General features: G+C 43.6%; 1 protein-coding gene across 1 annotated transcript in view; it reads left to right on the top strand.

Annotated features, from left to right (window-relative positions):
* The window catches only part of BUB1 (BUB1 mitotic checkpoint serine/threonine kinase), an 850,308-nt gene that overhangs the window by 146,422 nt on the left and 691,053 nt on the right, over window positions 1–12,833 (top strand). The window contains exon 9 of the mRNA XM_085611813.1: window positions 6,525–6,667. Coding sequence (XP_085467939.1) covers window positions 6,525–6,667 — 143 coding nt within the window. The remainder of the gene's footprint in view (window positions 1–6,524; window positions 6,668–12,833) is intronic.

A 12,833-nucleotide genomic window follows, 5' to 3' on the forward strand; every position in this document is an offset into this window, starting at 1 on the left:
CACACTTTCACCAAACACTATTGTGTAGATGTGCAAATTAAGCAGCAAGCTAGTGTGGGCCAGGCTGTACTCAAAACATTATTTCAAACCACTGCAACAGATACGGGTGGTCGCCGCTAACAGTGGGTACTGTTATATAATCTACGCACAAGTGTGTAATCTGCAGCTCATATGCCTCGAACTGAATATGCGACTTACCGGTATGCATCTGTTCTTGGCATGTAGAGCTGCAGATCTACACACGCCCACCCGCCTCCCCGGCTACCTTTATCTGTTCCAGTTTATCTTATTTAGATAGCACACACATGGGCATCTTCACTGTTACTACTACGCTCCATCTTTCCGTGCTGGCGAAAAACAATCTGAGGACGGAGCCGAAGCCCATGCGCAATACGATCCAAAGGAGGAGTCACCGACCTCGTGACTTCCAAAGACTTTCCAAGAGGAAAAACAAACTGCAAACATCCGGGCCCAACACCAGATGGCGATCTATGCACAAGTGTGTAGATCTGCAGCTCTACATGCCAAGAAAAGATGCATACTGGTAAGTAGCATATTCCTTTTGGTTTTTTTGTAATCTCTCATCCTTTCATCTCGGGCTGGTGGTTAGGTAGTACGCGTACTGGGCTGCCAGATCAATCCATGAGCTCGAAACACCACGTTTTTACCCCAGAGTGTTTTCCTTTGAAAAAGCAATGCATTCTGGATGGTGTAGACTCCCTTTGCGTCAACGGAACACCTGAAAATTATTTGAATGAGGAAAGCCCAAGAACGGATACAAGGTGCTTGCCGTACACGGGAGACCCCGGAACCTGGTACTCATCGCACTCAGATATACAACATTGAAGCAAAGAAGTCAGGAAAGCATTAATTTGAGACACCCTCCCCAACCCCACTCCGGTTTTGACGCATGTCTTTTCAAGTGCAAGAGGGACTTTTGGATGACCTGTTCCTTGCTCCTTTTTCTGTAGAGTGCATCGGCGTAGAGCACCCTGGAAGGACAGCAAGGTACATTCATCAGCCACCCTGCAGAACAGCCCCCTTTCCACTGTGCGAGGAGGGCGCCTCCCTCTCGTTACACTGTGCGGCTTGAACAGAATCGCTGCTTCATGTAATGTGCTGCTGGCAGAGCCCAGACCCCCTCCGTATCAGTCTCCCCCCTCACTCACCCCTCCACCCACAGTGTCTATTAGTCTCATCTCTTTAACGAACATTTCCACTGGAAACCCCCTGTCTATGTCCTTGCATCACTCTAGTCACCTTTTCCAAGAAGCAGTGCCTGCATAAGTTCCTGACCTGGCCGAGGCTGCAGCAGGTAAGCGGTGCTGGCAGTCTGTGTGCTCAGTGATGCATCCGAGTGGCTGTTTTCAGGAAGTCTGTGTTAATGAGTAGGAGATGTTCTTGGAAAATACTATAAACGTGTGTATGATGAGCATGAGTTTAGTTGATAGGCGTGTGCATGAAACGTTGTATACGCATACACGTACATGCATGTGCATGTTGGGTGAGTTTGGGGTTGGTTCTACGGAAAAAAAAAAGCTGAGCATATTTGCTTCAGCATGGCAGAAAAATGTAAAAAAAAAAAAAAAACACACCCGCGAGTGGTGCGCTCGCCACAGAGAGCCATATGTTTTCAATTATCGCGCCCGTGTCTGGGTACGATAATTGAAACCACATGGGCTTTGGCGCGCGTAACAGACACCCATAGACCATGGCCGGAGCAATGCGCCCGCCTTTGGCCTATTGCGTGCTATGTTTAAAATAAAAATGCAATCAAAGCCCAATAGCGGACGTCAAAAGGAAAAGCACACGCACGAGCGTGTGCGAGTCCAGGCTCCGTTTTGAATCCCCTGTCAAAAGGACTCTCGCTGCGCGAGCAGTACTGCGCACTACATCGCTAGGCGCGAGACCTAAAAAGGGATCTTTCTGAACCAAGGGCTACCTTTTCGCCAAATTTGATGTAATTTCATTAAGCAGTTCGGGCTGTAGCCGTGTCTAAAGTTTCCTATGGGAATTACCATGGAGAGAACTCGTTTTGGGACCCCCCTTTTTTCTCGGCCCCCGCTTGCCGAATCACCCCGAAACTTTTAAGATAGGAGCCGACCGGAGCGCTCCACGAGGTTTGAAAATTTCGCGAAGATTCGTCAACCGACGCCAAAGTTATTGGGAAAAGAATGTTACGATTTTCCTATGGATAATAGGTCCTAAATATAACTACCTACTGGCAACCGCCGGTAGGTAGGTAGGTAGGTAGGAGGGGGGTTTGGGGGGGGTGTGGGTGTTGGTAACCAAGGGATCGACGATTTCTCCCTAGCGGGTGCTACCTGGGTAAATCTGCACTTATTTTGACCTTCTTTGCCCTCTGAGGTTAGGGGGGAGGGGGTTCAAATAGTGAATCGGATTAATGGTGATAAATGACTGGGCAGGTGATAAAAGGAGCACAAGATGCACCAAAGTAATACAAAAGGTACTGTGCAATTCTAGGTAGCTGGAGTTTGGGGGTGTAGTACAGTGTTTCAGATGCAAGTTTTGGAGACCCTGGTCCTTGGTTTCACCTCGCGCCCTCATACATTCATTTATATATTCATGTGGAGATCTTCGCAAATTGAAGAGGTCATTATTTAGTCATTTACAATATGGAACATGGAAACAAAAGGGCGAGGGTTGGATTCTAGTTGTTTTATTGCTTTAATCTTAAATGTGGGTGGTTCTGCCTGGTCCAATTGGCAGGGATTCTTCATGCCTCTGCTTGCTAAATATCTGCAACATTTCTTTACCAATGCACAGCTCTCCATATCTGCTATAATACCGCTCCATTCTGTTTCAAAACCACCAACTCTGTGGGTGTCTTGCGGACATCCTCTTTCCCTTACATTGGCCTGACATAACATCTTGTAAGTTAGCTGCTTCTGATTTGCTTCCTAATGAACTGTTTGGTTCTGGGTTCACAGTACACTTTACAGAATCCTTTTTATTTCTTTCTGAAGTGATTCCAAATCAAACTTTTAACAGTGGACTCTACTAATGAAATTCCTGATCATTGTCAGACTTTGGTAGTAAATTGGCCTGGCCAGCACAATAAGTGTCCTGTATTACCTTATTGGTTTGCTTAATAAAGTAACCCACAGTCTGTAAATTGTGGCAGTTTTAGATTTGTACAGACACAATGTATATGTGTTTTACAAACTATTACAGACTCCATTTATTTGTGCTTGCTGCTGGCAATGTTTGTGATCATGTTAGAGAAATCAATAAATGTGCCAGCTACTAGACCATAAAACAGGCCTTCCACCTGCAAAAAAAACGACCCCTTCTGGTAGTGCCCCAGTGCCTTATAAGCCAGTCTCACCTTGCTCCTGGTTAATGTGATAACTGTTGACCCCCCCCCCCCTTTTCAATCACAGAACCGTGGCTTCGTCTTGGTTCCAGGCTGCTTCTAAGATCCTTGGTGGTTAAATCAACTACTTGGCTATCCTGCACACAAAATGTTTGAGCCTCTAACAGTCCAGTGTTTCTGGAAGACTGCCATTTTAGTCACCAATATCTGAGTAATCAATGAGCTGCTAGCCGTTAATGTTCTATACCTTACCTATTTTCCTTTGATGTGTGACACACCTCCGGACCCACTCTAGATTTGCTCCGAAGGAATTTATTGAATTGCATTCTTTTTTTTTTGTTGCTTTCTTTTCCAACCGATTAAAGTTGTGTTCATCGACAAATCCACCTTGCGTTGCATTAAGAGTGACCAAGGAACTTGGTTTCTCCAACCAGCTTCACCACTCGTGTTGTCATTGGATGCTTACAGGTATTCTCTAGGACCACAAATGTAAGGTAAGTACCATCCTACTCCTTGCATAATTGCCTCCTGCAAATATCTCTGCACTCTACGGATGGTGTCTGTTGTGTTCTCCAGGTACGTATCGTCTCGCATTTGGAAAAGGCATTTTAATGTTGCCAATCTATTCTCTAGGCCAGTGGTTCCCAAACGTTTTTAAAACATGACCCCCTTTTTTTTTTTTTTTTTTTTTTAGAATAACAAACTTTCGCAACCCACCTAGCTTTAATGGACGTGAGGTGGGCATTTTTTTAAAATGTAATTAAAGCCTTATGTGGTAACGCTTAGTCATTTATAGACAACACATGGTTCCATTGACATGGCTACTAAATCTGTAGAGATACGCGGTTTTACTGGTGAAACTATATTGCACACAAATTGTGTGGAAATTGGTTTCAATGAACATTTATCATTTGTGCTCAACCAAGTAAAGTGTCTTGATTCTTTTTGATCATATTATAAATCTTTGTTTTAATCACACTTCAGAATTACAAAAATGTGCTTCATTTTTTTTGCTTTCTTAGCTGCTGGATGTATACCGTTTCCTTACAGACAGTTACATTTTGTTGTGTATTACAGCATTTTTAATTTCTTATTTTAATGTGTGCACTCATTCTGCATATAAATCTTTGTATTTTAAACATCTACTTTCATTTGACTTCTTTATGCAGTGCTGTAGCATTGTAGCCGTTTAACACCTGTAAATTATATTTTCACGTCCAGCCTGCAATTGAATTTTTGGATCCTAATTATTTAAATATCCTGTAGTATTCTCCTTTCAAAATAAATATTGCATATTTTGTACAAACACACTTGCAGATTTTGTATTTGAATTTATTTTAGCTGACTTTAGTGTTGTTCTTTAAACTGTCACCAAAGTTTTTTTTATCAAACAAATTAATTTGGAATCACCGGACACGCTTAACATTTGCTTTCTTACCACTTTCTTTAACGTACTGTCTCAAGCAGGTGCTCCAGTGCAACTCATGCACATTCTTTTTTGAAAAACGTATCACATGGCTTCTCAGTGAATTAGTACAAACATTCCTGCTGCTGTTCCAACTGCTCGATTTCATGATCCAAATTCCTAAACACTAGATCGTCATCAAAGTCTTGTGGTATCAAGGATTGGAACCATGCAGGATTCCATACTTTCCTTTCAGAGCAGAGCCCCAAACACTAAGCAGATATTTGTTTAGTCCGGCTACAACGCCTTCTGATGAGGAAATTGCAGCTTCAGCTTTTTCCTGAGACCAGAAGACCTTCTCCAAAAGTCACCCTTGTGTTGGCCTTTATGCTGATATTAAGCATAAAGGGAACCTGCACAAAGGTTTCTTTGTTTATATGCCCAGTGTCAATCTGCATCAGTTTATTAAAGTTCTTATGTAACTCTCCAGCACAGTGACATTTAGACCTAAATAAACTTGCCTCTTCAATCTGCAGTTGATTTGTCTCTTGGTGATCTTCTTATCCACAGAGCTGCTTCTTTGATCGTTACTTAGACATATAGAAACACACTGCAGGATAAATGTGCCATTTTAGTGCTGCATTGCACCAGTTGGGACAGGAGTAACCCATCTGCAATGTAATTTAGATATTCCTTCAGTCGTTGTGAGTGAACTTTGTTTTTATTCAGTAGACCCTGCCATAAAATAACCTTTTTTTAATTGTTGTTTTCTATCCTGCTTGATTTGGAACTGAACCCTTACTTTCAGCAGGTCTTGTTTATAGTTTTTAGCAAAGACTATATTGAAACTTATTACACATATCCCTCTCTTCTCAGAGCACGCATGGACTTGGCCTCGACCCTTAGAATTGAAGAGCTTTATGGTTTATCATCCTACACATTCATGAGGTCTAACTGGATTTTTGATCTTTTGAAAATAATTTCTTAGTAACTTTCAAAGTGTGATTCTCATTTTGGTTTAAATACTTTGTCTCCCGTCGCATGTACCATGGATGAAATATACATAGATGCGACCTGTGATCCAATTCCTGAACATTGCAGGCATTTTTTCTTGCCAAAATGGAGCAGGAGTTTAAACGCATATCCTTAAATCTTTTACTAAAATGTATGTTAGTTGCTAGTGCTGTCATCCTTCAGTTTATCTAGTTTTTTTAAACATTTGTCTCAAAGACTAGGAAAATAATGTGACTGGGTAGAAGAATATGTATTTGTTAGGGTAGCTGTAGTGCTTCTTGGTTGGAAAAATGACCCTCCATTCCACTCTAGTCCTACTATGTGGTTGGTACGCAGTGATCAGATGCTGCTGGATTAAGCATGAACAGCGAAACTGCTGGCACATGAGGCCCTCTAACTTGATGTACCCAAATATAGCCTAATATACATAGTCCACAAGCTGGATATATCTCCATATGTTTATACTGGTAAGTACTGGTAATTATGAGTTCAGTCAACAATAACCCAGTAATATTTTGTCGTCCAGTTGATAATTTGGCCAGTCGCTTCTTCCCAGTGCTGAACATGGTCAATACGCTTAAGATAACTGTATGCCTATTACTAGGAAAATTATTATGCAGTGATTGTGTTCTTTAAATTTCTGTGAATGCCTTTAACCCTTTTTTTTTTTTTTTAAAGGTCGAGCTGCTTACTTTATGAATGTTTGCAAAATTAGATTTTCTGTACTTTGTGATTTTAAGATGGTATTATATTTGTTGCTTTTTAAAGCAAAGGAAGTGGAAGGTTTGGAGAAGGAAAAAGAAGCGGAGCTGCAAGAACGTCTCCTAAAAAAGAAGCTAGATGAGCTTACCCTCAAGTTGAAGGTCCAAGGCAGGCCGATAAATCATCCGGAAACGACCAGTTTTCCACAGGTACACATTCTTCAGATTTGTTTTTTTTCTCCAATAACTCATTTCTACTCCGTAAAATGTTAACGTCATAAATAAGGTACATTATTTTTGGTCTCATTATGGGAGAAGGGGACTTTTGGGGGCACTAGGAGAATAGGATGTTACAGGAACCCAATTTTAATAGTTGAGGCATTTAACACTGATGTCCATCAGGATTCCCTATTGTATACACAAACTGAAGTCCAAGAATATCCCTTTAACACTTGACTCTGAATAAGCTAACTGGGCAGACAAAGGCTTATTCACGGAATTGCATTGGGATGAACACTCCGATCTCATCAGCACCTACTAATAACATTCAAATCAATGCGGAGCAAATGTTTTTGCTTTCATACTAAAGTCCTTTAATCCACACATTGTAAATATGTTGCACAATATTACAAATAACCAATTAAACCCCAGGTATCTGTAATCTCCTGTGTGCCAGTGTTTTGGACTAAAGTTTGGGCAGGGTTTAAGGGCAGTAGTTATACCATGTGGCAAAAAGTCTTCACAATTTATAGATCAGGCCTATTTTATTTGTCAGAGGCTTGTCATAATGCTCCAGGTTAGGCTCACTGTTACCGCAAGGTTTTTAGAAGATATAAATCAGGTAAACTGTATATGAAGTTTGATTTTTATACTATCCAAACTGGCCTACTCTGTTTAACACTGGTTGTTTATGATCAAACGCACTGCACTACAGGGTTTAATATGCGCTTTTGTAGAGTATAAACGGCTGCTCTTTGTATTTAACAAAATGTTTTCAACATCCACCGTAGTACAATACTGCTAGAAGGCCACCTAACTCGGAGAACATTCTCAACTTGATCATATCCAAGGTATAACTTCTAACCTCCTAACTACTATTTGCATTAGATTGGCCCAACCTCTTTCAAATTGCATTCACTCTTCATTTGTCCACCAGAAAGTTTCAGGTCAATTTAAAAGGGAGATGTGGTTCTAGGACACAACAAATTTTATCAGATATTTAGACAACCTGGTTAGTGAAAATCTTGCCTTACCTCTTTCCCAGTGCAAAATCAAGGTCAGTGAAATAAGAATACAATACATGCATAGAAAATTTGATCAATTAACGTGCTAACAACCATTATTCATCCTTCTTTCATGGCCCGTATGTCAGAAACCAAGTTTGAAGAACTGGTGAACTTCTTACCAGAGAAAATAAAGTCTATTGCTCAATCTCTCTCCAAAATCAGACTTCCTGGCTGACCCCAAGTTGACCTGCAAATCAACAGATAAGGTTACACTTAAATACATTTTCTGAAACTGATTTAATTATTCCCATCACTGAGGTAAAAGAATCTAATCCCTTCTCAGATGTACTGCTTGGCTTAGCTCGGTTAGAAAATAAGTGGCCAAGATGCAGTTTTCCTGTTGGACTTTCTTGGTGAATAGCTTCCTGAAGAAAGGTATTTCCCCAACTGCTTGAAGACTGGTCCGGTTTCTCGTCTCCTGTAGAAACCTTGAGCAGACAAGTGACCTGGGTAAGTCCCCCACGTCCCTACACTTCTTTTCCTAGGAAAGGTGGTTGAAATCTGTGCTGCCTCACATGTTGGTCCATATTCAGGAAAATTATCTCTTTGACTCCCTCCAATTGGGATTTAAACAAGGCTGTAGGACAGACCATCATTCTTCAATTATTGACTCCCAGAGCCCCCCCCCCCCTCTGCTTTCCCCATGCAGGCAACTCTCGCCTTGTTCTATTGGACCGTTTTATGGTCAAACACTACCTTTTGCTGAGTAATAGCATTTTTCCCTCAATTTGTTTATTCAGATTTTTAACAATTGGAATACAAAGAAATGACATTGCAGCAAGATTACAGTTGGTACATACCGTTCACTTGGGGGTGTGTGTCATGTGTTATCCCTAGACCCGGAGCCTCAATGTATACCTTCAATGGCTATGGTAACAGAGAGAGAGAACAAGAACCCCCCCCCCCCTCGCGTGTATCTGTCCCCGCTATGCAGAGCACATATGCTCGATCAGCAGCAGGGGGAGGAACCTCTCACAACCAGAGCTCCAAGACGGAAACCCCACAGAGTCACCTTTATCTAATCCAGTGTGCTCCACCAAATGCTCACTGTTGTGCGACACCTGCAAGTCCGGTGCATCCCCCTATTTCATGCTCTTCACATCAGTAGCTCCCACCTCATCACCCCCATCCCGGTCCCCACTTTTGCTCTGTTACCCCCACCTACCCCAAGTGCAACTAACATACTCAACCACATCTCAAGATCTCTTTCCGCATACTTCTCACTGCATGCTCTCCTAAGCCTGCACTCCTCTGCACCTCCCACTCCATTAGGTCTGTCACCCATTTAATGTGCGCCAGGGCCGTAGGACTGGCCCAATGTATAGTTATACAGCGGTGTGCCAATGTTAAATGGTAGCGGCAGTTTCAGTCGATAACCTTTCAAGTATTTGCCCGGCGGTAATCGCCTCTCATACCACTCGATAATTTACCAATAAAAGAGGCAGGCGCCGGAGACTGGAAGGCAGGAAACAAAGTTTTATTCCGTCGGAGCAGAACACATCAGATCTGACAGCAAGGTATCGTCACGAGGTGCTCTAACTGCATCTCTGAGACCTGGTCTCTTATACACTGGTTTATTCCTTTATTATACATAGTATATTCTTGAGATTCCCTTGATGCCTGAAAGAACATCCCCTGAAGCCCCCGGCTCAGATCTGATCCCACACATGGTTACAGTAGAGGTTCCCACCCTACCCGCAGTGGGAGATGGCTATCGCGCAGCAGGGAATTCCGCTAATTCCCGGGGGTGTGTGCAACCGGCCGGGTCTCAGGGGGTAGGGGCTTTGATCTACTGTAATCCCTTTGATGTGGGGTGTTTCCCTTACAGTAGGGGCAATAAACTGCATCCGCAGGGCTAGGTGATGGCCTGGGACCAGTTCAGACAATGGGGCGCAGAGGAAGGGGGTTATCAAAGGAGAGGCATGACCATGTATGGGTTGTCGGTCGGAAGTGGTTCCGTAGCGGGGTCGCGCAGAAGGAGAGGGTTTATGGCCTGTATGAGAGAGCGGGGGTGGCCGGCGCGCGGGGGGATGCTCGCAGCGCCAGGGGAAAGCGCTGGCGGTCGAGAGTGAGCGGGGAGAGAGTGGGGTGCCTAAAATGGCGGCCGTGCATTCGCTGTGCGTGGCGCTGGGGAGGGGCAAGATGGCGCAGATAATGTTCAGTTTGCGAGCTAAATTTCCACAGTCCTCCCTTTTAACATATCTCGCCAGCTTGTCCGGCCAATATTCGCCTTTGTTAGCCTTTTAGTTACAGTATCGTCAATGTTCGTCACACATTTTAAAGATACAGAGTCGTTTAGGGTAGGCAGGAGTAATCTGACACATTTGTACATTGTCTCATACAGTTTGATAAAGTAGGCGAGGAGGAAGTACATTCAAAGTTGCAGTATAGTCGTGTACATGGCTGGTGTTGTATGAATGTTACTATACAAAGTTACATTTTCTTAACTTCTCAGTGTACAGTCGGAAGTGATTGATGCAACATCATGAAAACTTGATAAGAAGATAGTTAATATAATAAGGTGGTTGGGAGAGGATTTTCAACTTTGACATGGGTTCTTCTTTCCAGTGTCCTTGTTTCATAAAGAGCTATCACTGGTAAGCTCTCATTGTTGTTCTTCTTTCGTTGGCACTGTTGAGCACCGGCGGTGGAACTAAGGTCCAGCTCAAATCCGATTTCTTCACGTGGCAGGGTGCGACCACTCACTGTTCTTTGATTCCAGTCCTGTTCCTTAACACAGTTCACCACAGGTACTTTTGAGACAGGGTGCCGGCCTTTTGTTCCTCGGTAGTAGGTCAAAGTCATAGTCAAAATGAAAGAGGAAGAGAGAATGGGGTGGCATGGGATCGGATCAAAAATGCGGACCAAGGAGAGCAGAATCTTTTCAGCACTGGGCCCATCAATCTGGCCCGACGGGTTGAGACTTCAGGCACGCTGGTCAGTGAGCAGGGGCCTCGATGTAGCCCTTCGCGCTCATCGTTCTGATAATGGTGTCTCGTCTCACACTCTTGTTGCTTCGTCGCTTCCCCCTTGGTCGATGTCATAGATGTTTTATGATCCGCAGCCAGACTGTGCGTCACGTCCGACCCCTCTCTTCCGATGGCTGCAGGTTATCCTTGAATAGGTTATAAGAAACGAAAGTCTTAGAGATCTTGGCAGGGAAGACATTTACATACTTCATTCTCTCTCCCAACCACTGAGTAGTTGCGGAAATGCTCTTATCTGTTACTACATGATTGGTGCCTATTAACTCTGATGTTAATGTGCGTGTTACTAATCTATTAATTACTGCTGTGGTGCAGGGTTCTGTGGGTGTCCCTGTCCATCGTCTGGCCTTCTAGGTGTCGGTTTCTGCGCCTTATAATACAAGGTTTGGTAGTACCCGTAAGTGCGAGGTGCTACTGTCATGCGTTCATGAGTATCCTTTTCATACAGTAGGTGACCCTTTATCAGTTTAAAACAGGGCCATCAGTTGTTTCGTTCGGGATACTCCGAGACGGCTTAGTATAGGGCTGGAGTTATCTCTGGGAGAACAGGGTGCTTTAGACATTCTATTTCGGGCTAATTGGTCAGGGGTAATTCTGGGTGGTGGAGATGGTGTCCTTTAAGAACAAAAACCACTGACATATAGTCCCCGTGTTGAGGGTCAGATTGGGAGACATCAGTCGTCTTACCTGTCCTTTCCTTCTCAGCCGATTAGGCTTAACGTTTGCAGAAAGGAGAGGTAGTAATCGTGGTAAAGTATGGTCGTTTTTTTTGTTTCTGTCAATTTTGTTCGAACACCACCGTGTTCGGGCCAATTATACACTTACCAAAGAGGTGTATGTCGTTAATTTATTCAAGAAGAAAGAGGACAAGAAAGAGCCTTTTGCGAGGGAGGGGGAGAGAGAGTGAGAGTGAGTGAGTGAGTGAGTGAGTGAGTGAGTGAGTGAGTGAGTGAGTGAGTGAGTGAGTGAGTGAGTGAGTGAGTGAGTGAGTGAGTGAGTGAGTGAGTGAGTGAGTGAGTGAGTGAGTGAGTGAGTGAGAGAGAGAGAGAGAGAGAGAGAGAGAGAGAGAGAGAGAGAGAGAGAGAGAGAGAGAGAGAGAGAGAGAGAGAGAGAGAGAGAGAGAGAGAGAGAGAGAGAGAGAGAGAGAGAGAGAGAGAGAGAGAGAGAGAGAGAGAGAGAGAGAGAGAGAGAGAGAGAGAGAGAGAGAGAGAGAGAGAGAGAGAGAGAGAGAGATGCATCAAGTAGGCTATTTAGGCGTACATACGACACAAAACGAGAGAGAGAGAGATGGGTAAGATAATAGGCCACTTGGTGCACACACAACATGGAGTAGCATGGGTCTGTTCCATGTAAGAAAACACAAGCGGGGAAAAGACATAAATTCGGTGATCACGTACACACAAATGCCGGATAGGGGGTGACAGTACATGCATCAAGACGGAGACTTAAGATGGAGACTCAGGGCTGCGTTGAGCACGGGGACCTCTCCTTTCCTGTCCCCTATTTCCTACGCATGTTGCGTACTTTTAGCACTTTGTAGTTTATCTTAGGGGGTGTCTGACCCTTTATTCTCCCCCCTTTGATCGGTGGACAAGCACTCCAATCATACAGTGACGCTCTCTTCAAGTGATCCAAACATGAAATGCATACACATTCATATCGTATAATCGTAGTACACACGCACAATCATATCATACGGTTTTTCATGTTCCCAATGATGGTCTGTAACTTTACGCACTATCTCACAACGTTTGTCTGTTTTCCCTGATATTGAACTCGGTGCGGTCCAGGTCCACTCCACTCTTCAGTCGGAACTTCGTCGTGACCTATAGAGGGGAAAATAAGAGGGGAGGTGCAGTATTCAAAATATCCCAGCGCGTGCAGACACGAAAGGTTCTACCTACCATGTACCAGGCTAGCCGCAGGGGTGGGTAATACCACGGACCTATTATTCTTTAGTTCGAGGCAAAGATGCTCTAGTTCATTCATCTCCTAAATTCGGGTTCCCTGGTCGTGCATGTATTTCTCAATTGGTCGTGTATTATGGTGCAGGATACCATACCTTGCGTGCGACATATACCTTAAGTTATAGTTCATTATTGA

The sequence above is a fragment of the Triturus cristatus genome, chromosome 6, assembly GCF_964204655.1.
Source record: "Triturus cristatus chromosome 6, aTriCri1.1, whole genome shotgun sequence".
Taxonomy (NCBI): domain Eukaryota; kingdom Metazoa; phylum Chordata; class Amphibia; order Caudata; family Salamandridae; genus Triturus; species Triturus cristatus.